The sequence below is a fragment of the Erythranthe guttata genome, chromosome 14, assembly GCF_056151865.1.
Source record: "Erythranthe guttata isolate IM_541 chromosome 14, IM_541, whole genome shotgun sequence".
Lineage (NCBI taxonomy): Eukaryota > Viridiplantae > Streptophyta > Magnoliopsida > Lamiales > Phrymaceae > Erythranthe > Erythranthe guttata.
Window position 1 is genome coordinate 2304763 of NC_142546.1, and position 26043 is coordinate 2330805.

At 34.3% G+C, this 26043-nt stretch overlaps 3 protein-coding genes and 1 long non-coding RNA gene across 16 annotated transcripts; 1 reads left to right on the forward strand and 3 right to left on the reverse strand.

The window, feature by feature from the left end:
- Positions 1 to 655: 655 nt before the first annotated feature.
- Positions 656 to 2019, reverse strand: LOC148764909 (uncharacterized). The gene is made up of 2 exons (XM_088814251.1): positions 1572 to 2019; positions 656 to 1127 (listed from the first exon to the last, which is right to left on the reverse strand). Exons 1-2 carry the CDS (start codon positions 1794 to 1796, stop codon positions 792 to 794), a joined length of 561 nt encoding a protein of 186 aa, XP_088670377.1. The 5' UTR covers positions 1797 to 2019; the 3' UTR covers positions 656 to 791.
- A 4221-nt stretch (positions 2020 to 6240) lies between these two features.
- LOC105963176 (Got1/Sft2-like vescicle transport protein family) lies at positions 6241 to 9353 on the reverse strand. Of its 4 annotated transcripts, XM_088813938.1 has the most exons (8): positions 9268 to 9353; positions 9088 to 9168; positions 7696 to 7787; positions 7516 to 7596; positions 7171 to 7268; positions 6967 to 7042; positions 6561 to 6596; positions 6391 to 6523 (listed from the first exon to the last, which is right to left on the reverse strand). In XM_088813938.1, exons 2-7 carry the CDS (start codon positions 9113 to 9115, stop codon positions 6564 to 6566), a joined length of 408 nt encoding a protein of 135 aa, XP_088670064.1. In that variant the 5' UTR covers positions 9116 to 9168; positions 9268 to 9353; the 3' UTR covers positions 6391 to 6523; positions 6561 to 6563. The 4 variants fall into 4 exon arrangements, with proteins under 4 accessions (XP_012843010.1, XP_012843011.1, XP_012843012.1 ...); XM_012987556.2 differs by having other exon boundaries at positions 6241 to 6596; positions 9268 to 9346; XM_012987557.2 differs by having other exon boundaries at positions 6241 to 6596; positions 9088 to 9165; positions 9268 to 9339.
- Positions 9354 to 20088: 10735 nt separating this feature from the next.
- Positions 20089 to 24341, forward strand: LOC148764910 (uncharacterized). Of its 8 annotated transcripts, none has more exons than XM_088813050.1 (6): positions 20089 to 21220; positions 21685 to 22356; positions 22981 to 23076; positions 23125 to 23172; positions 23701 to 23834; positions 23934 to 24341. In XM_088813050.1, the coding sequence occupies exons 1-5, from the start codon at positions 20089 to 20091 to the stop codon at positions 23820 to 23822; spliced, it is 2070 nt and encodes a 689-aa protein (XP_088669176.1). In that variant the 3' UTR covers positions 23823 to 23834; positions 23934 to 24341. The 8 variants fall into 8 exon arrangements, with proteins under 8 accessions (XP_088669176.1, XP_088669179.1, XP_088669175.1 ...); XM_088813053.1 differs by having other exon boundaries at positions 22981 to 23028; XM_088813049.1 differs by lacking the exon at positions 22981 to 23076 and having other exon boundaries at positions 21685 to 22932.
- Positions 20166 to 23726, reverse strand: LOC148764911 (uncharacterized). Of its 3 annotated transcripts, XR_016029530.1 has the most exons (4): positions 23605 to 23726; positions 23125 to 23460; positions 20414 to 20719; positions 20166 to 20296 (listed from the first exon to the last, which is right to left on the reverse strand). It is a non-coding gene; the product is annotated as an uncharacterized LOC148764911 (long non-coding RNA). The 3 variants fall into 3 exon arrangements; XR_016029531.1 differs by lacking the exons at positions 20166 to 20296; positions 20414 to 20719 and adding an exon at positions 21700 to 22356; XR_016029532.1 differs by lacking the exons at positions 20166 to 20296; positions 20414 to 20719 and adding an exon at positions 22872 to 22932.
- Positions 24342 to 26043: the final 1702 nt, after the last annotated feature.

Below are 26043 nucleotides of genomic sequence, written 5' to 3' on the forward strand. Positions count from 1 at the left end.
CTTGTCTATAAAAAGTTGTGACAAACAAAAAAGAAAAGGTTAATGAAGTGGTCTCTTTTGTTAGGCAAAACAATGAATATGAAACCAATTTTTTTCTTATCCAAATAAACTATAGTCAGCCTCTAATTACTTTAAATATTATAAAATTAATTATAGTCTAAAATAATATGTTTTCTAATTTCAATGTTGTTTAATTTGATTTAAAAGAAAAATCAACTAAACACAATAAAAAGACCACGTTTTACCTATTTTGTTTGTTCACTTTTTTTCAATTAAAAAATGACCATTTTTTGGCAAAAACCAAAATTTTAGCCGAGTGTCGATTTTACAGTCCAACCGGCCAAACCAGACCAGACAATGTTTTAAAAGGTTCAGGAGTTTAACCGGCTGATTCGATTCGGATTTCAAAACATTGGATTAAGTGATAAAGTTCAACTTGGCAATTAATTCTTTTGTCACTAATTAATAATATTTTTGTAGTACTCAATAAATTTTGGAGGGATATTTTAAGTAATAAATAGGCCTCATTTCAGAGGTGAAATTCTAAATTATATTAAATAAATGGGACAAATTATTAAAACCCCACAATCTTACATTAAATAAACAAGAAATATCAATTCTCTTAACAAAGAAATGATCCACACATACAAATATATAGCACAATAAATAAATATATAAAACACTAATTAAGAACACAATCTAATTAATTATAAGTCCCTACAAATTTTACAGACACAATTCAAATAATTAAAACTAAAACCCCCAATAAAAATAAAAAAAAATAAAAAAAATCAGAGAGGCCAATTAATGGGGGCTTTTGATGAAAGTGAATGGACATACTTACAATTAGGACAAGATGGAGAAGACCTACATAGTATTACTAGAAGATGGCAATTTGAACAAGCTAATGCCACCATATTATTATTATTATTTATATTATTATTAACAATATTTTTCGAATAAGAAGAAGACGACGACGAAGAAGCAGAAGAAGAAGAACCCTTTTGCTCGTAATTATTATAAGTAGTAGTTGAGATGTTGAGTTCGAGGTCTAGCTTCTGCTCCACCTCCGGTCTGTTCCAGCTCTTCGTCGATGTCTTTCTATTCACATAGTACATTCTTCCCGACTGCAGAAATACGAGAAAGGAAAATCGAAATATATAGCCGTTATGAATATTAATTATGATCGGATTAATTAAATTAAAAGTAGGGAAAATTACGGCCAGCCCCCTGAGGTATGGCTAAATTACGAAACCCCCCTCTTATTTGGGTAATTACAGCCACCCTCTTCTTTTAAATATTTTTACATAAAATTTATGTAATTCGGTCATTTATCGACCAAATAGTATATTTAGTTCGGTAAACGGTATGAAATGTTGGCGTACCAAAATTTCGGTTCGATTTTACCAAAATTAACATACCTAAATTTACCTCTGGAGGGGCCTTTTTTTCTAAGATGATACATAGTTGAGGGGTGGCTGTAATTATCTAAACAGGAGGAGGTTTTCGTAATTTGACTATAACTCAGGGGTGGAGAGAGAGAGAGAGAGAGAGAGAGAGAGAGAGAGTACCTGAAGATCAAGACATTGCTCCCAATCAGAGGGCAAAGGGTTCTTAAGTTGATGAAGATCAACAACACCATTATTTGCACTGGCTTCTTCTGTACTAGTGTTCCATTTTCTCTTATTCATAGCTGCATGAAAACCGACGCCACTCTCTTCGCCTCTGTCTTCGTCGATGCTTCTCTTCCCATCCCTATATCGCCCTCGAGCAAGAGACAGTTGCGTAAACTCCATAAATATATATTAATTATTTACTATGAAACTTTTAGTACCAAATAAAAAATAACCTTAAAAGTGAAAAGTTAATAGTGTTTGTAGTTTTAAGGATGCAAGAAGAGAAGTGTGTGTATGTATATATTCTGGCATGCAGTTATGAGCTGATGGGAGGGGCTTATTATAAATTTGTAGTAGTATGTATTTTTTTTTTTTCTTCTTCATCAAACGCATTTAAAGAAGGGCAGCCCATGCATTAAATATTGACAAGTAGATATCAATTTAATGCCCAAATCCAACTGCATTTATAACTATATATATATATATATATATATATATATATATATATATATATATATATATATACTCAACTAAACCCTCTGCATTTATTATGGCCTACTTGGTGTTGGATAGCATGCATGAATATTTACCAAGATTCTTTGTACACAAGCTTCATTTATCTTGATTAATCACTTTTGTTATAAATAATTAGAGAAAATTAGCAATTTAAGTATAAATCTCAATTTTTATTAGCAATAAGGCCGTCTTTTAAATTAAATAAAAATAAAAATGGTTAAAGTCGTCCCGTGTCGTTTTGACGTAAATACCCCTGCATTTTTCAGGCAACAACTCGCACTTAACCACATTGAGGTTAAGTGTATTATTGCTTTGTGGCTAACTAGATTGACCGTAAATTTACTTATCGGAGCTTGACGACTCTGATTTGTAGCTAACTAGATTGATATATATCGCTAACTAGAATTACCTTAATTTAGCTTTAACTAACCGGTGTATAAAAGTGTAATAGCCTGATTTTTCTAATTTAGTTGTTGCCAGTTGTCCTAAAAATAATTGGTGTCAGAAAACACGTAAATCACAATTTTATAGTGCATTCAACACATGCAAGTGCTCACGGCATTCGATTATGGGTCGCGCATACCCGGCCGGTCCTACCTGCTGCCAAACTCAGGCTAGCAATATCAATTTTCATATGGTAAAAAGTGAAATAAATTTTATGTTTTGAACATAAGTTTATTTGTGACTATTCAAAGGGACAAAATATGGATCATTATTCATTAGATATGTCTGTTTAGTATCAAGTGGAGAGGATCATTAAATAGGAAGTTGGGCCTTTGTATTAATTATATGTTGTAATGAGAAGTTGCAATATGCTTCTAACAATTAATTCGAGATAGCAACTTTTTATCAACCTTCCATTTATTATAGTGACACTCATTTTCATCCAATTTTAATTTCAAAAACATTATTGCAGAGGATTTAATTATTGGGAGGACAAAACGACCAAATTAAACCTCAACAAATTCTCCTCCTATATTTTAATGAAATGTGTGTTATAACCATTATGTGCGAACTTCCCAGGAGGTCACTCATCTTAATACTACTTTTGTACAAGCACGTTTAATTTTGAAATTTAGATCGGATTATCTGCATGAATACTGGTACGATCGCACCTCTTATGTTAATTTTGTTATTATAAAATTATCAGAATGTTATACAAAATTGTTTTGTGAAATACTCAAAGGAACAATATGATTTTTGTTAATTAACTTTATAAAAGATAGATTAAATTACATTCACCCCTGAGGTATGGTCAAATTACGAAAACCCCCCTTTCTGTTTGGGTGATTACAACCATCCCCTCAACTATAAATTTTCTTACATGTCCACCCTTACGGTTTCAAATTTAGTAGAATCTTCGAGATTACATAAAATATTATCACTTTTGTACCCGTTATATCCCATTCGAACTCTACTTTATGAAGCAAGATGATCATAATATGTGTTTTTTGGCTTGTATATAAGATTGTGGTGCATCGAAAGCTGTATTTTTACACAAAACGAGTACATATTAGAGCACAATCCACGAAACTAGATGATTATGTTGAATTTGACACCATACGGTTGGAGGTGTAAGAAAAAATCGTAGTTGAGGAGGTAGATGTATTATCCAAATAAGAGGGGTTTTTTCGTAAATTGACCATACCTGAGGGGTGGTTGTAATTTACCCTAAAAGATAACACAATATGAATACCCAAAAAAGACATAATTTTCTAAAACAAAATATAAAATAAAATAATTTGATCGAATGTGTTGTGTTAAATTCAATTCGTGTACACATTTTCATACACAACATTAGTGTTGGCATTTATATTTTTGGTGGGTCATGCCAATGTTTGTACTTTTCTAGTTATACCATTCACAATATTACATTTTACATCAATATTTTATTTTCCCTCTTAAACAAATTACCATATTTAGGAAAACTATTTCATTAACTACATTTACAAGTTTATAGGTGTGCCTACTAAAGAATTGCTGCATTAAATGAAATCATAAATCACCATTGCTTGTAAGGCATGAAAGCAAGGCATGGTATAATAGCTCGAGTTGGACAGCACATCGTCTAACAATTCGAATTCGATCGTCTCTATAAATGAATACTTTCTTGATCGAATTCATAAATAATATGACTGATCTAGTGCAATTTATATTTACCGTGCAGTTTGCGGGCAATTAATATATAAGCGTATTTTCCTCTAACAATATCTATTTTTTTATATTCAAGACACATTTATTAACATTCTTAAAACTTGTTGCAAAGATGAAAAACAACGGTTAATTAGAAACATAAGGAGTAACAAAATAAATTATTTATCTAGACAAGTGTATGTCTGCTTACTGAATGGCTATTTACATAGATCCACGATTTAAAATCACCCGATAAATTTTACCGAATGTAACATCTCATACACCCCTATTGCATAAACTGGTCCAAACATTATTATGTCAATTATCTCATTTATTACCAAAATACATAGAACACAACATTGGAATCATGCCCATGTGGCCTTTGGCTTTATCATATATATTTATGTCCCAAACTAGTATTATGTGGAGCAATTCTTTTGTTTCTTCATAGTACCTACGAATACTAGGTACTAGGTGCAATATTATATTAATGTGAGACAAATTAATACAATTGACACCGGTAAGTTAACGAAATATTAAATTACCGATTTAATAATTTAACGTATTGTCACCGAGTCAGATTGGGACCAAGATAAATTATTATCCAAGCGAGATTACTAATTTATCGAGTTTCTACTGCACAAAAGTTGAATTCATTTAAAAGTAATATACTAGTAAGATATATATAACTTATAATGTATTTAATGAAAGGTAAACTTCTAAGATGTAGAGATTTAAGAACAATTCGAACTTTCTAAATAATCATTTCATCTAAAAAAAAAATTATAGGGGGAATATATTTCAACTATAGGAGTATTAAAAACAAGTGACAAAATCAAAATGTGCAAAATGTATGACAAGCATTAATTGGAATGAATGAGGGGTGAATGGTTAAATTGGAGCTGCTCCAACAAGAACAATAAATGAAAGCTAACAAACACAACATTAAATAACTTAGAGCTTGAGTATAGTAATAGTATAGGTGACATTTAACACATTTATTACCATTTTTAATGTGCTCTGGCTGCTCTATACCGACACACCATCCTTCTTTCGTGCACAAAATGCAACAGATTTTAATGCCCCTCGGATCCTTTCTTCATCTGTACTTATCCTTTTTCTTTTCGATTTCTCTCCGAAAAAATTTAAATTTTATTTCGTACATTTTTTTTTATTATTAGTCGTTTAGGCTCTGTTTGGATCGTCGATTTGAAAACGAAGAAAAGGAACAGTGTAAAGAGAAATGAAATAGGAGAATTTCGAAATGACAAATATATTTGGTTTCTGAAGAAATAAAAATAGCAACGAAAATCTTGATTTGACGAATGAATGATTTATCTTGAAGAAAATCGAAGAATGGAAGCAAAGGGATAGAGAAGAGATTGGAGAGAGCGGCATGAGAAAGACCGAGAAAGAAGTTCGAGACCGGCATTAAGTATAAGCATATACTTAATGCAAGCATTTAGACACAACTTTTGATATTGTCTAAATAGGGTTTATTTGATGCTACACTCGGTTAAATACACCAAGTGATTGATTATTAATCGTTGATCTCTACATAATCACACACACCCATGTGTATGTGTGCTCAGTAGGAAGTTATTTCATCACATCAATGGTTAAAAATCACCCAGTGTAGCATCTCAATGACCGTCTAAATAGGGTGTCACTTCTAAAAACAAAAACAAAAACGGATATCAAATACTCGGGTTTGAATACTCAAACATATCCTCTTTACTTACTATACCAACAACAAAAGATCCAAATGTTTATGCTAAGGCCTTGTTTGGTTTCAAGCTAAGATTAGTCCGAGATAAAATTATGCAATGTTATGAGAACTCGATTGTATAATTAAACAAGGGGGGGTCCAATACACAATGCCCTAATAATATTTTTCATAATTGCAGGCCGACCCGAAAAAGTTACTGCCTGCACTAACCAAACATCAAATAATAAGACTTTCCACTGCTACGAGTTTCAATTTTAAATCGATCTATATTTTCTCAGAGTAAGTGCTGTATCCCTTTAAAACTAAGTACATTTCCATTTTTTTATCCATTTTTTTGTTCTATTTTCAGATAATATGAAATGAACAAGTTAATATAATCATGGGATCACAAATTACTTGCTAGAAAAGATTAAAGTACCTATTGCAATTTTCTCGTCTTTCCATAGTAGTCCCCAGAAACGTTAAAATTCTCCATTCACATCACTGTTAGAAGTTTTAAGCAAGCAGATGACCCGTGGATCACACACCCCGACCCTCATCGTGTAGCAACTCGAAGAACTTAGTAGCGATCAACCAAAGCTTCTCCTTAACTGATTAATAAGCTGTTTAAAAAAAACGGTTATGAGCATAGCAATTACTATGTCGAATTTAATGAAGTGAACAAATATAATGTAGAAAATAAAATGAGAAGCTGAATTGCATCAATTAAATTATCGAAAGAGAAAAAAAAAAAAAAAAAGAAAGAAAAAAAAGAGCATGCTGGTATAGTTATATCTCGGGATTAATCACGGTTTTAGAACTAATGATCAACATATGTTCATCACAGTGAAACACAGAGTGCACGAAATCTGAAAAGAAAAAATCTCAATATAAAATTAAATAAACAAGAAACATATGATATGAAATTAAGGGAGGCAAAATATACATTACTTAAAGCAATAGAAACAAAAGCTAAAATTAAAACTAACTCACCAGTACAGGATACTGCAAAATCCAGCCCAATACGGGAATCTCGTAAAGGAACGCCTGGATTGAGGGCCAGAAACCACTGGGCAGCAAACAATCAAATGTATAGTTAAAATCAAGATATGTGAATATTTCAAAGGATATGAACTAAACTCGTGCATACGAAATAGATAACAGAGAAAGCGAATTAAATGTGACGCAATTGCTTACCTGAAAAGGAGAAAACAGCCATAAAGTTCCACGACTATGCCGACTACCGGCCAACGGACAAAGATCAAGAATATTCCGAGAAGGAATGAAATTGTGCCCTGTTGGATAAGAAGTGATTAAAAAATTAAACATTTAATTCATTTCAATATCCTGTTTCATGAACTTGTGAAATATATCATGCAAACTTTTCTAATGATATACAGAAATGGTTAAATCAGATAGCCACATTTAATTTAATAGTGTAGAAATCGGGCAATAGATAAAATGACAATGACCAAGGTCATATGCAATGTCCAAGAAAATCGAAAAAATAAGACCACTTCCACCTTAATCCTCAGCAAGTACCTTGTAGTTGGTTCGATTTGTGAAGAGCTGAAGTGTGGAACGCAAACCAAGTAAAAGAGCTACACCTGTTAGCCAAAATATCTGAATAGATAAAGACGAAATAGAAACATTAATACAGGAGGTGCTTATGAGGGCAAAAATACCAAAATTAAGGAAACTAAATCGACAGAAAAGTCTTACATTGCCAAGAGCTAGCAAACCTCTGTCAAAGAACAGAATTACGGCAAGAAAGGTGAAGAATATACCGAACCCGATAAGACCCAGACCAACCTCTGCAAGGGATTTTAATTAGCACTGTGAGATATCACCTTTCAAGTTTATTATTAAAAAAAATAATAATAATAATAAATAAAAAAGAACCTAATAATTTACCAAGTAACCACCTCCATATTTCACATCTTATTATTAGTTGATGTAGATTATTTATAACTTGAAGGATTGGAATCCTAATAGACCTTTACTTCTTTAATTCACGACCTCATAAATATCAAGATTCAAAGGGGTGTCACAAATCTATAGGTCCACCACTTGCTTTAATCTTTAGATGTTTCGTTTGTCGACCAATTCAACCCTCAGTATCAGTTTATCAATCTTTAGATGTTCCGTTTGTCGACCAATTCAACCCTCGGTATCAGTGTATCACTCCCATATTTCATGAACTAAAACTACTGTCAAATACAGTAAGTATACATTTGTATTCATCATTGCTATTATCATACTTCTAAATAAGCTCAACGCTCACTTAATTACTTCAATACACTCTTATGTACTAAAATTCGTCACACTCATTGATCCTTCGTGCATAAAATCTCCAACATTTTTTTTGATACAAGACTGCAGTTTTATAGCAGACAGCTCTTACACCTGTAAATTCCTCTATTCATCAGTTCGTCCCAATAGCACGGCAACTGGTTGATTCGAGCAAGACCCGAAAAATACATATTAAATTCTCTAATTTGAAGATTAAGAAACACCAAACATTTTGACTTAATTACGACCACAAAGAACTACCGTATGCGAACTGCTAAGTCTATTAAAAGGATAGTGGAGAAAACCCCTTTCATCAACAAACTCGAACAGAATTCGCTCTGGTTTTAATGTTTCCAATACACTATGAACTTCTAACTCCGGAATATGATATGTGCTTCACTTTCATTACAACGATAAACAGGAAACAATATTGTTCGTTCATGTATAGAGTAATCGAGACCAAATACATGGACCAAATCATAAACTAATCAGAGAACAACTTCCAGAACAGTAGTTACAGTATAACTTATTTCGTTAAGCTTAATTCAGACGAGCACTACAATCTTCGAACTACGAACTACTGAAGTAATGTTCAAGTTACTTTCTCAAATACAGTTCCTACCTATTTGAGTAATAGCATTGTATATCACAACATAATGCCCTAAATAGAATTACTACCATATCCAGAAAAAATCAAAAAATATATAATAATAATAATAAATTGGACTGAAACATCATTCAAACTGTAATTAATTGGAACGAAGAAGATGAACATAGCCGGAAAATAATGAAGTAACGAGAACCAGAGAAAAATTCACTCACTTTTCTGATCGTTCAATTCGTACGGCATCTTGCGCACCCAAATGGAAGCTGATCAATTTTTTATTTTTATTTCAATCTCTGCTGTAAGAATTGGGGAAAATTACAAACAATTATCGACAATGAAAAATTAGGATGACCTAAATAACTTGTTCCGAAGAACAGCGGCGGATGAGGGTTTACCGGAGCGGCGGAGACGGTCGGACGCTGGTGAGGTTTTGAATTACTTTTGTTCGATTGAATTACTTTACGGGCCAAATTACGGCCACACCCCTGAGTTATGGTCAAATTACAAAAACTCCCCTTCTGTTTAGGTAATTACAAACTCCCCTCTCAACTATGTATTATCTTACACAAAGACCCCTACAAAGGTAAATTTAGGAATGTTAATTCAATAAAACCGAACCGAAATTTCCGTACGCCAACATTTCATACCGTTTATCGAACTAAATATACATTTAGTTTGGTAAATAACAAAATTACATAATTTTTATGTAAAAATATTTAAAAAGAGGGGATGACTGTAATTACGTACCTAAATAAAAGGGGTATTTCGTAATTTAGTTGTACCTTATGAATGGCCTTAATTTACCCTTTCCTTAGCTAACACTAATATGAGTTTGATTAAAACGGATTAAAAAAAAAATATATATATATATATATATATATATATATATATATATATATATATATATATATATATATATATATATATATATATTTAATATGTTGATGGCTTATATTAAAATTAATTTTATTATTAACTGTTTTTCAACTAATTATCTGTCAATTAATTAATTAGTAGTAATAATTGTTTTAAAGTGTACTCAAATTGAGCACATAGAATGGACCCAAGGCATAAAGCCCAGCCCAACATTGGCATCGGACAAGAGTCCAACATTATTAAAGTCAGCCCAATTAGTTTTTTCTTCGATTTTCACTACTTCGAAGTTCGATCGAGTCCGTCGTATAACAAATTTATATGTTACGAGCTTGGTCAAAAATGTGTTGACAGAGAAGGTTCATACTCGAGTCAAATCATATTGTGTTCTCTTACTTCACCGACTAAATTTGAAAGCCGATTTCAATTTGAATTACATATTTTCATTTTTTTGGTTTAAAAAGAAAAACTGGAATTGGAATGTATAGTGGATCCCGATTTTCGATACAATTTTACTTTCCGAAACATTACATATGTAACATCAATATAATTATTACTCATTTTATACAATGTACGTACAAATAAAAACAAAATTTCTAAATTACGCCGATTTTGATCTGAATTTGTTTATTTCGGAACAAGTTTTCTCTAAACTAAAAAAAAGAATTGATATTTTTTATTATGATTTTTTTTTTAAATGTCGACATCCCTGAATTTCTATTATTAATCAATTATATATATATAAATGTACTTTCTACTTGCAGAAATTTACTTTGAATACTTCACATTCTAGATTAAGAAAGCCGGTGACTTGGACCGGCATGGATCTATTCGAGCGGTTTGAATGAGTTTATAAGTATATATATTTAGATAAAAATAAAAAGTCCAATTAATTCTATAATAGAGGAAGGTGGCCAATAAATTAAAAAATTAAAATAAAATAGTTTATGATATCTAATCCCACAATGTTTAATTGGATGCTGTCAATTCGAAATCATAACAAACTTGATCCAAATTCAAATAAAATAGTATAGGAGATAGGGGAGTTTCTAGAGATGACTTGTTAAAATGTTTATGAATAAAATAACTTAAAATAACATAATTTCTACCTAATTGATTCATTCAATAAGACGTCTTTGTCTTAAAGTGGTAAAAAAAAAAAAAAGTGTTAAGTACTTTTAATTGGTGTAACCACTTTGAAAAATAATTAGTCACTATTTAAGAATCAATCAATCAATCATTGTAATACATCATGCTAATACTCCGTCCTTAGGTAAATATATGTCGTTTTTCGTCTTTGCACAATTCTTACGAAACTCAATACTCTTAAGAAGTCCCCTGGGGAATGGCCTGGTGGTTGCAACACGAACTTATGTCAATTGATCAAAGTTTGAATCTCCTTGCGAACAGTTGTTAGGTCGAGTTTCTCACACATTGTTTGTCTAGTGTGGTTTACGTCTCACGTATGGTTTACACGTCCACCCTTGCGGTTTCAAATTTAGTGGAATCTCCGAGATTATATGGAATATTATCACTTTTCGAACTCCACATCATTTTGAAGCAAGATGATCATAATATGTGTTTTTTGGCTTGTATATGTCAGATTGTGGTGAATCAAAAACTGTATTTTTACACAAAACGAGTACAAAATAGAACACACTCCATAAAATCCAGATGATTATGTTGAATTTGACACCATGAGGATGGAGGTGTAAGAAAAAATTATAGTTGAGGGGGAAAATGTAATTATCCAAAAAAAAGAGAGGTTTTTTCGTAAATTAACCATATCTTAGGGATGATCACTAGGCCAAAACACAGTTCTGGCGACGTTAAAATTTGCGACTAAATACAAATCGTCGCAATTTTGCGACGATTCCTACTACATTAGTCGCAACAGTTTAAATCCCGCTTTTGACTCAAAACCTTGGCGACGAAACACGAGTATCGTCGCTATGTTGCGTCGAATCTGTCAATAAAAATCGCAACGAGAAAACAAAATAATTTTCATATATTTTTGAGACGAAAAAGCGACAAACGTCGCGAAAAAGTAATTTTTTTTTTATTTTTAAAGTATATGTTAGCGACGAAATTTAGATAATCGTCGCTAGGAGTTTGAAAAAAATATTTTTTTCTTCAATCCCTGCGACGAAATACACGTCGTCGCAATTAGAATAATTTTTATTTTATTTATTATGTTTTCTGCGACGAATTGTGACTAAACGACGCAAACAAATTGCATTTATTTCTTTTCCCGTTGCGTCGATTTAGGAAACAGTCGCAGTTAGAATAAATTATTTTCCTTTTATTATTTTTTAATAAATATTGCGACGAATATGTATATGAAACGTCGCAAGTATTTTCTCTTTCCCAAATTTTGGAGCCCAAATTGCTACAAATATATAAACGTCGCAATGGAATTAATTTTTTATTATTTCGTGGCGACGATTTATATTGAATCGACGCAATTAATTAATTTAAGATTTTTTTTTTTCATTTTCGCGTCGATTCTGTGGAATTCGTCGCATAAAAGAATTGGGTTAAAAACCTAATTCGTTTCAGCCCAATTCTTCATCTCTCTCTCTCTCTCCCTCTCTCTCTCTCTTCTCTCTCTCTCCGACTCTACCGTCGCCGGTGGCGGCGTCGTTCTGCCGGCGCGATTCCACCATCACCGGCCACCAAACTGCATGCCCTAATTTCAATTTGTAATCTACGCCATCAAACTCCCCCCTTCTTTCTCTCCCTCTCTCTCTCCCTCCATCTTTTTCTCACTCTCTTGGGATCTCTGTTTCGGTGTGTTGCCGCCGCCTCTGCCGTTGCCTTGCCGCCGCCTCGTCTGTGAAAGCCCACCGTGTGCAGACTGTCGAGGTATGATTATGCATGTAGCATTTTAAGCTTCTAATTGTGTGTGTGTGTGTGTGTGTGTGTGTGTGTGTGTGTGTGTGTGTGTGTGTGTGTGTGTGTGTGTGTGTGTGTGTGTGTGTGTGTGTGTGTGTGTGTGTGAAGAGGCGTAAATGTTTGTTGAATTGAATTTGATAATAGGTAGATATATGCATCAAATTGTGTGATATGTGTGTGTTTTTCTCTCTGAGTGAGTGTGTGTGTGTGTGTGAAAAGGTTTTCTTTTTTTGTAATTTGATTTTCTTCATAAACATGTTTTGCTGATTCCAGCAAATCATACAGTTGCGAAAATTCGGCTGATGCGAATCTTAGAATTTGTAAAAGAGCAGAGGTAGACAAATGTGTCTGTGCGTGTGTGTGTGTGAGAATCGATTTGTGGAATCGGGTGAAAAACTGTTGAACCTTTGAATTCATTGATATTTGCCGTAGCCCGTATATCTTGATTATTGATGTACAGTTCTATAAATGCTATCTTTCGCCTCTTTGCTCACTTACGTTACTTGTTCGGACATAAAGATCTCTCAATGTTGCTTTGGGGGTGTATTTGCTGATTTTGGGGTGTATTTGGGGGTGTTTTTGCTGATTATGGGGTGTATTTGGGGTGTATTTGCTGATTTTCGGGTGTATTTGGGGGTGTATTTGGGGGTGTATTTGGGGGTGTATTTGCTGATTTTGGGGTGTATTTGGGGGTGTATTTGCTGATTTGGGGGTGTATTTGGGGGTGTAATTGCTGATTTTAGGGTGTATTTGGGGGTGTTTTTGGGGGTGTATTTGCTGAATTTGGGGTGTATTTGAGGGTGTATTTTTTGGGTGTATTTGGGGTTTTCACTTTGGGGGTGTATCGTAACAGACTAAATACACTTATGAACAACTCTCTTTATTTGATAATGCACTTATGAACAACTCTCTTAATTTTGTTGACTTGTTGACTGAAGGTACTTATTGCTTTGAAGAAAGGAACACAACTAATCAAGTATAGCTGGAAAAGGAAGCGCAAGTTTTGCACATTTAGACTTTCTCGAGTAAGAAATTATCCTTTCCCTCACCTTTACCACGACAAAGTTTTTCTGTATTCATTCAACTTTGTTGTCGCATGTTAACGGAAACTTATATGATGCAACTTACACCATGGGTGGTGCATGTTGTTATTAAACCAAGGGACAACTTTGCTCTAAAATCTGAGGATCTTGTTGAAGTTGAAGATGGATGTTATGAGATACTTTCGATAAATAATGACATAAATGTTATAGATGTTATGGAAGAGTAACTCATTGTATTAGTTGATCAAATATTTTTGGAACTCATATTTGTAAATTTACCTTTTATTTGAATTATTTGTCGTCTTAGTATTTTCATTAAGTTTATTTAAATTATTAATGTATTTAACTCGTCATATTATGTAAAAATTGATGCTAATGTATCTTGTTTTCTTGTTCAGGCAACCCGATTTGTGTATTTTCTATGTCAGGGCAAGGGTTGAGCACAGGGCAAGGTTCGAGCACAGGACAAGGTTCGAGCACAGATTACGATGTAGTAGTACACGTGGACTATAACGATTACGATTCAAAGCTCAACCACTAAGAAAGTTGCAAGATCAAGATTTTCTTCTGTTAGAAATGAAGAGTTGGAGACTAAAGTCGAGCTCTTAGAAGGAGAATTGCAAGAATCGCGAGATGAGGTGAGCTCACTTAAAGAATCTTTGAACTCATTACTTAATACTTTAAGACAAAAAGGAATTGTCGATTAGCCCGTCTCCAAAGCTCCAAATTCGGGTACTTCAAATGACGACGAAGAACGACTCAATTCGGACTAATGTCATTTTGTAATGCTACAATATTTTTCTAAGTTTTTATGTAATTCTAGATTCGTATATGTACTGTTGAATTGGTATTTAATTTTATGTAGACTTCGACTTTAATTTTATGTAGACTTCGACTTTAATTTTGCTATGTAATTTAAGTTAGTAGTTTAATTGTTTTAGTGAAATTAATAATTATTTACAGGTAATTTATTATATATATAAAATAATATATAATATATATATTAAACTGTACAGTAACATGTGCGACGAATATAATCATTTTCGTCGCAAATGAAGTACGTCGATGTACTATATTTCGTCGTAAATCTTGTTTTGGTAGAACTAAATCTTGCGACGAATAGTTAACATTCGTCGCAAACATTGGCGACGAACAAAGAGATATCGAGGCAATACATTGCGACGATATCTATATTTCGTCGCAAACTAATATTATTTTATTTTTTTTGAAATTGTTATGTTGCGACGAAATCAACAAACCGTCGCCGACAGTAGCGACGATAGTGGAGATATAAACGTCACAAACACAAAAATCTAATTTATTATATAAAATCGACTTTTTGCGACGAAAAGGGGTTTCGTCGCCCCCTTAGCGACGAAATATAGAATTCGTCGCAGCCTTTGCGACGGGACCATTGGCGACGAATTTGGACCCCCATTGCGACGAAATATAAATCGTCGCAGTAGTCCTAATTTCGTCGCAAGAGTCCTAGTTTCGTCGCAAGTTTTCGTCGCCTGTGGCCGGTTTTCTACTAGTGGATGTAAATGTAATTTACCCTAAAATAAAGATGCGGAGGAACGACTTTGTTCATCACATGAGAAAATTCCACAATTATTTGCAAATCCATTAATCCAATTATTTATAAATTAATATATTTATTAATTTATTTTTTTCAAATGGGCGATTAAACCGGGTCTTATCGATCTGTTACCGACAAATAAAGCCACTCAACATGCCCATGCAAGCGACATGATTTTATAATTATTGATAAAAACAAATTAAGCATAATCTCTGTCTAACTATGTACTGCTGTTTATTTACAATTATTTATATGGTTTGCAAGTCAACTAACCATTTTATTTTTATTCTAAAACTACAATTCTATAACTCTAGTATTATCGGATAATATTCCAAGGAATCAAAAAGATACTGTTAAAATTAACGGCGTAAGGGCACTAGTGGAGCCAGAATTTTAAGTTTGCGGGGACGATAATGCAAAATTATACACAATTATTTTTAGATTATTACATAAAAATATAGGGATTCGAGAACTGTTGGGGGGCATAACCCCCTCTGACCTATGTTGGCTCTGCCACCGCGTGCGTAAGGGGAGTCGTAATATTACGCAAACATGAGAGGAATTTTTGTAATTAGATCTTAACTCAGGGGGTTTCACGCAATTTTTCATTTATTTGTTTTCACCGGCCCGCATCCGAAATCCGAAAGATTAGCCGGCTTTAATTTGTTGGTTAATTTTTAGACAATAGTGTATTGAAATTGTTAAGACTTAAATACTAATGTCTTAGTCTTTGTCTTGGAATTAATTTTGGGATTCCCGTAATAATAAATTACCAGTTGGTTTGATTATGGCGTTACGTGAGAATTAAGATCGACCAAATTATTTTTTGCAGGTCCTAATTATTAATTAGAGAGTTGTTTAATAATTTTTATTTTTTAATTATTTATTTATTTTGTCACCATAAGAACATTAACTAGGTTTTATTTACGTGTTTTGTGCCACTTCGAAGGCAATATAATTCTGACATTTGCAGATATTATAATTCAGCCACCCATGTCTGACTTATTCTATAACAATTTATATATATCTATATGCATTTTTATTATTTGACTGTGAATATATAAAATTAATTACGATTTTATATTTTAGCTAATTCAAAATATTATTTACGTACTTGACGCGATTTTTTTATAAGGAAGACTTAAAAAGAAGGAGAAATAACTACTCGTTAGTCGTTACTCGTTATTTTTTTTACTTTCTCTGTGTCGAATATGTAGTGGTCCTCCTCTTACATCCGATCGAAATGCACAAATTTACCATTATAAGAAGAAAAAAAAAGGAAAAGAAAACACCAGCTCGGATTTTCCCAATTACTTTAATTAGGCTTCTTATGGTAGAAATTTCAATATCTACTTAAAAAGAATAAAATTAAATTAAAAAGAAATATAAATACAATTAAAAGAAAGAAAATAGGAAAATATCCAACCAAAAATACTCATATTATACTGGCACCTGACCCCACTTCAAAATCTTGTTCACATTATATTCCATAATCTACATATTATCTATCTACTTTTATTAAATATATTTTAACTATATATTACTTATATACTTGTAATATATTTTAAAAAATCTCATAAATTTTTAAATAATTAAAAAGTCATGATCCCCCAAGCTCGTTCTTTTATTGAGTCGTCTCGTACACCGACTCAACACATTTACACTCCTACAAATTCAGATTGAATATTATATATATATATATATATATATATATATATATATATATATATATATATATATATATATATATATATATATATATATGGCATGGTCATATTCTTCATTGATGCATAAACACCAGCTGTAGTCTATTAAGACACACTGTACTCCAAACATTGTTGATTTTGTTCTTAGTCAATGGCGTGTAATGAATCGTTATTTCATTTTCCAAGCAAACACAAAATTGGATTGAAGGAATGTTATTTAGGGCAATAATTGATATTATATATATCATCTACTATATGTTGAAAATGGGATAATGAAAATCGACTACGATCAACACATTTTTTAAATACATGACAATAACAATTGTTAATAGGAAAAATTGTGCTCACATTCTTATAATTCAAGAGTTGGCTCGTGAATTATATAATAGATTGTATCGATATATAAAAACCCTTTTGATCGATCACGGATTATATTTTACGCGCCAGTCAATGATGTTGGTAGCTATATACTATGTGATTTCATGTGAAGATATAGAGTCAAACATTTTATTGCAAAATTAATTAGATTAGAAAAAAATTGAAAAATAAGAATTTGAGATTGAAAGGATTTCCGATGAATTTTGAACTTTTTAACGCAATTTAATATAATTTCAAAACTTAGTAGAGGAAAAAAATAATAATTACAAAATGTCGTTAGAGATTCTTAGAGTAACCTGACGTTTATTACTTTTATATATACGATTAAAGTTGATCGGAGTTGTAGTTGATTACCTAGCAATTTATTATACTAAAAAAAGCATGCCTTGTAACTACAGAAAGAGAAGTATTCTTGCTACTAAAATTAAAAGCCACACACACATTTTTTTCACTTACTCAAAATAAGCTCCAATATTTATTTCATTATGTGGACCATATAAATCTATTTATATAACAAAATAAATTCTTTATTTTTTGCATTAAATAGAATGCTTCAATAAACAAAAAAATAATTGATGTCTTAGTTGTCAAAGTTTCCACTCTTGTCGGATTTCTAAGTAAAAAAAATTTGCATTTTAAGCCCCTAACCTAATAAGTCTGTAAATAAATTAATAACTTTGCTCAGATAATAATTTTTTTCTGATTCCAATTCAATGACAATGTGTTAAAATTATTTATTTAAGTTTTGTCAGTTCCAACTTCCAGGTGTATTAATTTATTGAGATTTAACTGTATTTATATATATGTCATGTATTTATATATATGTCGGTTAAAATTTTACGATTGTTTGATGGCTCTTTGATGATCCAAAGGAATAATGTTGACTTTTTGCATAGTGGGATATGCTCATATATGCCTTATCTACTGCAGCTGATTTATGTGTGTGTGGTGTGTGTAATTGTGTGTAAGTGTGTGTTTGGTGTACATTTCCATGTGATGAAATATTATTTATTATTTGATTTTTTTTAAATAAGAAATATTTGCTTCGTCAAATTCAATCAATCATATATGTAGATGGATATTATTTATTATTTGATGAATTATATATGTTCTTGATTGAATAATATGAGAATTACATAGTAGGTATAATGTCAAAACTCAAAAATATTGGGAATATATATATATATATATATATATATATATATATATATATATATATATATATATATATATATATATATATATATTTCACAAGAATGAAATAATTTATGAGGCTTGAAATTATATGTTTTATTGAGAAATATTAATTATAATTTTGTCAAAACTAATTTTTCAAGTTCCAATATAAGAAAAATATATAGATTATATTAATTTCTTTTTAATTTACTTTTTTAAATAATTTGTTACTAAGTGTTGCAATAACACATTAAGAGAAATGCTGCAAAAATGGTTGATTGCTTTTCACATGGTTTATCTCATAATTGAGAAGCTCACATGCCTTTTGGACAGAATATTATTTCATAAATCATTTATAGAAATGCAAATTACAAAAAGTCTTCACTTTGTGGAAGAATGGTGGCATCCAAAATATTAAAAAAAAAATAATAATAATAATAATAATTAAATTAAATTAAAGATATTATTAAGAACTTAGTTTAATTTATACATAACTTGACTTGAATGAAGCCAAACAAAAAAAATATTTTTTTGAACTTCTGAGGATATTCCAAATAAAATAAGTTAATTTGACAAATGTCAAATTTACCTACACAAGAAAGCTCAAAAAATATCATTTGTTGCATTTTGACTGTCTCAAACTATTAAAAATTCAATAATTTATTTGTGATGTATTGTTTCTAAGTGATACATGCATGATGGGATATAATTTCTATGAAATTAGTTATTTTCAAATAAAATCAAAATTACCAAATTAGATTTTTAAACTCATTAAATAAATTTATTAAACTTTTTACCCCTTATCACATTTTCTTCCAAGTAAATAATTAATAAATTAAAAACAAAATAAATTATTAATAAACGTTTGTATAGGATACCAAATTTCAAAATTCTAGAAAAATCAGTAGCCAAAGAGAGGGCGGCTATTTTCATTTTCCCACCAACCCCTAATTCTTGAATAAATCCATTCACAAATAATTTTAATTCTATATATTATTTACATTTTCTTATTTCCTTTAATTAAAATAAAAAATAAAAAAAAACTCGTAAATTGTTTAGAGTTGATGAGAAGCCAAAGATGCAGAAAAAATGAATTATCCCACTCTTTCGTGAGAAGGTTCATTGTGATGACGTAATCAAATGTAAAATATTGCATGGTTAGTAGAAATATTAATAATTAATTTTTTTAAAAATACATTTACCAAAATTAATTTTTGTAGCAGGTGAATGTGTGTTCCATAAACAGAAATACAACGAAAAAATCAAATTGGAAAATATTATTATGGGATTAAATAAATTCTTTGACAAGTCCAGCTGTTATTAAATCCTCATTCCAACTAATTAATTTTAAATTTTTTTTTGATTAATTAAAATTTAAATCTTGAATTAGTCACTAATCGACAGCTCTATTCTAACGACCGTTTCATATGATCACTTGGTTCACTATATATACCAATTGATTTATCACATTTCAAATCATCCCTTCTTTCATTTTGATAAATCAGCCTTTTAATTTACTAATCTAATCTAATAATTCATCGGTTGGTTGAATTTTGCGGCGGCGGAATGATGACTGACGGCCGAGGCTTGGCCTCGATTGGCCGTGTGCTGCCACATGGGCTGGTGGTGGCGTTTGCCGTTTTGGCTATTTCGAGTTTTGTTTCTGCTGACCCTTATGTTTATTCTTCTCCACCACCACCGTATGTTTATAGCTCACCACCGCCACCGGTGAAGTCACCACCACCACCGTATGTGTATTCATCACCACCACCACCTTCACCTTCACCGCCACCACCATATGTCTATAGCTCTCCTCCTCCACCGGTGAAGTCACCACCACCACCGTATGTGTATTCATCACCACCACCACCGGTGAAATCTCCACCACCACCATACGTGTATTCATCACCACCACCGCCTTCCCCTTCACCGCCACCACCATATGTCTATAGCTCTCCTCCACCACCGGTGAAGTCCCCACCACCACCATACGTGTATTCATCACCACCACCACCCGTAAAATCTCCACCACCACCATATGTCTATAGTTCTCCTCCACCACCCGTGAAGTCCCCACCACCACCATATGTTTACTCATCACCTCCACCACCAGTGAAGTCACCACCACCACCATACGTGTACTCATCACCTCCACCACCCGTAAAATCACCACCACCACCATACGTCTACTCATCACCTCCACCACCGGTGAAATCACCACCACCACCGTACGTGTACTCATCACCTCCACCACCAGTGAAATCACCACCACCACCGTACGTGTACTCATCACCTCCACCTCCGGTGAAATCACCGCCACCACCATACGTGTACTCATCACCACCACCACCGGTAAAATCACCGCCACCACCATACGTCTACTCATCACCACCACCACCCGTAAAATCACCGCCACCACCATACGTCTACTCATCACCACCACCACCCGTAAAATCACCGCCGCCACCATACGTCTACTCATCACCTCCACCACCGGTGAAATCACCACCACCACCATACCACTACACATCACCACCACCACCAGTGAAATCACCACCTGCACCATACTACTACACTTCTCCACCACCACCAGTTCATCACTACCCATTCGTCGTAAAGGTCACCGGAAAAGTCTACTGTTTCCGGTGCTACGATTGGACATACCCACTGAAATCCCATGACAAGAAACATCTCACAGGTATATACATACATATATACATACAAAAAAGTTGCTATAATATTTCCATGTTCAGCTGTTAACTATATTTAGTAGTCACCTAATTACTCCATGCATGCATTAATATTAGATATTAGAACTAATCATGGCTATAATACTAATTAATTATTTTATTTTCATTAGCCATTATCTAATAATCCAAGTGATTAAATAAATTATCAAGGAATTATAAATGTTCACGTCACCTACTAATAATATTAAAAGGGTACGTTAAATATGTTGTGGTCCAATTAATCTTGAAGAAATCAAATGAAGAAGAATCTTCCACATTTTGTATAGGACATATACAATATGTTCAACATGGTGGAATGCCTTTTTTTGTCAATTAAATTTATGAAATAATAATTTGAAATATTCTCTAACACTTAACATATACAGCTGGCAAACATTTTATTTAATTAATATTTTCAACACACGTGGAACAGGTGCTGTCGTGGAGATCACGTGCAAAGCAGGTGACAAAAAAATAGTGGCGTACGGCAAAACAAAGAAGAATGGGAAATACAGTATTCCGGTAGAAGGGTTTGAGTATAGTAAATATGGAGCAAAGGCATGCAAAGCTAAACTTCATGCTGCACCAAAGGGGTCAAAGTGCAATATTCCAACAGATCTTAATTGGGGAAAGAAAGGAGCTAATCTTAAAGTGAAGTCCAAAACTAATTATGAAGTTGTGCTTTATGCTAAAGAATTTGCTTATGCACCAAAAACTCCTTATGGAGAGTGCTCTAAGCCAACCCCTACTCCTTACTACTATAAATCTCCTCCACCCCCGACACCGAAATACGTTTACAAGTCGCCACCACCACCGACACCGAAATACGTCTACAAGTCGCCACCGCCACCAACACCGAAGTACGTTTACAAGTCGCCACCGCCACCGACACCGAAATACGTTTACAAATCCCCACCACCTCCACCTTACGTCTACAAGTCTCCACCACCACCAACACCAGTTTACTTATACAAATCACCACCTCCTCCTCCTTACGTCTACAAGTCTCCACCACCACCAACACCAGTTTACTTATACAAATCACCACCTCCTCCTCCTTACGTCTACAAGTCTCCACCGCCACCACCATACGTCTACTCATCACCTCCACCACCCGTAAAGTCACCACCACCACCGTATGTATATTCATCACCTCCACCACCCGTGAAGTCACCACCACCACCGTACGTGTACTCCTCACCTCCACCACCCGTAAAGTCCCCGCCACCACCATATGTCTACTCCTCACCTCCACCACCCGTGAAGTCCCCGCCTCCACCATATGTGTACTCATCACCTCCCCCACCGGTGAAATCACCACCACCACCGTACATCTACTCATCACCTCCACCACCCGTGAAATCCCCGCCACCACCATATGTTTACTCATCACCTCCCCCACCGGTGAAATCACCACCACCACCGTACGTGTACTCATCACCTCCACCACCCGTGAAGTCCCCGCCACCACCATATGTCTACTCATCACCTCCCCCACCCGTGAAATCACCACCGCCACCGTACGTGTACTCATCACCTCCACCACCCGTGAAGTCCCCGCCACCACCATACGTCTACTCATCACCACCCCCACCCGTGAAATCACCACCACCACCGTACGTGTACTCGTCACCTCCCCCACCGGTGAAGTCACCACCACCACCGTACGTGTACTCATCACCTCCCCCTCCTGTGAAGTCACCGCCACCACCGTACGTGTACTCATCACCTCCACCCCCCGTAAAATCACCACCACCACCATATGTTTACTCATCACCTCCACCACCGGTGAAGTCACCACCACCACCGTACGTGTACTCCTCACCTCCACCACCCGTGAAGTCACCACCACCCCCATACGTCTACTCCTCACCTCCACCACCCGTAAAATCACCGCCACCACCATATGTCTACTCATCACCTCCACCACCGGTGAAGTCACCTCCACCACCGTACGTGTACTCCTCACCTCCACCACCAGTGAAGTCACCACCGCCACCATACGTCTACTCATCACCTCCCCCACCTGTGAAGTCACCACCGCCACCATACGTCTACTCATCACCTCCCCCACCAGTGAAGTCACCACCACCACCATACGTCTACTCATCACCTCCACCACCCGTGAAGTCCCCACCACCACCATATGTTTATTCATCACCTCCCCCACCCGTGAAGTCACCACCGCCACCATACGTCTACTCATCACCTCCACCACCCGTGAAGTCACCGCCACCACCATATGTCTACTCATCACCTCCACCACCCGTGAAGTCCCCGCCCCCACCTTACGTTTACTCATCACCTCCCCCACCCGTGAAGTCACCGCCGCCCCCATATGTCTACTCATCACCTCCACCACCGGTAAAATCACCACCACCACCATACGTCTACTCCTCACCTCCACCACCCGTCAAATCACCACCACCACCTTATGTCTACTCATCACCTCCACCACCCGTAAAATCACCACCACCACCATACGTCTACTCATCACCTCCACCACCCGTAAAATCACCTCCACCACCGGCATACATCTACGCCTCCCCACCTCCTCCAACCGTTTACTAAGCTTGGATAAACGTAAGTCATCGTTATCTAAATAAATCATCTTATTACTAATCAATCATCCACACACATTTTACTAGTCCCGATCTAACTTTTCGTTCTTCAATTTTGCAGCACTCAGTCTAGGATCCCGAATAAAAGAAGGCTTCCGCTACCAACTTCTTAGAGCAACTATTACATTCAATAAGGTTCTTCAAGCAATATTAGAAAACATCCGAGTTTGCGTGTTGGACAAGTTTTCGTCTACTTATGTTGCCGTTATCCTCCATATTTTCGTTGCTATATCTTCAAATAATCGAAGTGGCTCAAAGATACAATATTTGTTTGCACAAAGAAGATTATAGGCAGCGAAATTTAATTGCAGCTAGGGGCAGTGTTTGTTCTTACATTATTATTGTATAGTGGATTAATGCCTTGTTTGGATTGAAATTTTTATTCTTTTACCATTGTTTCTTGGTTCTCGATCTTTGTGTTCTGTCATGTTCAATGTTAGTAATAAAATCAATTGAATTTGTTCTCTAACCTCTGCTTATATGCTCTGTTTCTATCTATATATAACCCGGAAATAAAATATTTCAAGAAGAAATCACATATTAAAATGAAACCACCTAATTAAAATTGCTGGGATTAATGCTATTAGAATAAATAAAGTTAATTAATTAATTACTGATTCAATTGTTTACGAACCAGAACATTAAGTTAATTAATTGGCCGGTGCAGAAAAAAATATGTAATGCCTTGATATATAGCGGTGTTCGAAAAATCGAATGAGGCAGACGATCAATTGGTTTCTGATACGGAGGTGGTCCAATATCTTTACGATTTTGGCCGGTGGACGGCTTGAGGCAGTCCGATACAGGTTGAGGAGGTCATAGACGTTTACACTTTGAATGTTGGTCAAACTTTATCGCAAAAACCGGTGAAAAATCGGCCTTTTCAAATCTATTTTTTTTTGGGGAAACTACAGTTTGCACCCCTGAACTATAGGGCTTGGCACAAACACCCCCCTCAACTACAAAACGTAACAAAATGACCCTTGTGATTTGCGGTCAACGTCTGCAATACTAACACCGTTACTTTTCATGTTCATTTACTTATTTGTCCTCAAACTTTAATTAATTAAATAGGAAACCCCTTCCTCTCTCCTCTCACATGTTCCCCTTCCTCTCTCCTCTCTCATGTTCTTCTTTTTGCCTACCTCTTGTTCTTCTTTTTTCTTTACCAAATCGACAATAATTTCCTCTCACTTCCTTCTCCACTCGTCGGTTGATTTCAGCCCCATACACTTCCTTAATGGTGAAATTGCAGCCTTCCATCTCCAACGCATCGTCCCACGGCGAGAACAACAAAGGCGCCATTGTTGTCGATTTGTAGCAGCTTCATTCGCCCCTTCCTCATTAAATTGAAATTGAATACTCCGGCCGACGACGCCGACTGTTGTTGCCACCATCTTACAAGACATACTCCAACATCAGATTTCAAGGGCACCCAAATTGCACAATTGGAGAGTCGAAGAGAGAAAAGAGTCCGCTCGATGCACCCAAATTGCACAATTGCTCGAGAACCGATTTCGCTATTTGGAAGGCACAAATGATTGGTGTGCTTGAACTAGAGAAGGCATAAGCCATCGGAGAAGAGAAGGCATAAGCTGACTTGGGTTTTTTTTTTCTCTTTTTTATAATTAATTATATTTTTTTTTCCAACACTATATTTCATTATCATCCTGATTTGTTAGGATTTAATATACTATTTTGTGGGCTGATAAAAAAAATATATGTTTTTTGTATTGGTAAAGATTTGTGAAATCAAATATTTTAACTTTTTAGCGAAAAAAGGATTTTGTGTGCTGTAAAGATTTTTGCTTCAATTTTGTGTATTTCTTGGTAATATATATATATATATATATATATATATATATATATATATATATATATATATATATATATATATTACAAATATATAGAGGGTAAAAACGTCAAAAATTTGTTGCAGCCACAAAAGTGATTAAAATTGAAAAAAGTCAACACGCCACATCATCAGACACAAACAGATTGAAAACGGAGGGGCCATTTTGTTACGTTTTGTAGTTCAGGGGGGTGTTTGTGACAAGCCCTATAGTTCAGGGGTGCAAACTGTAGTTTCCCCTTTTTTTTTTTAATCCAAAAAAACCAACAATTGAGCATATAATAAAAAAATGAGTTTATGTTTTGTTATATTTATGTTA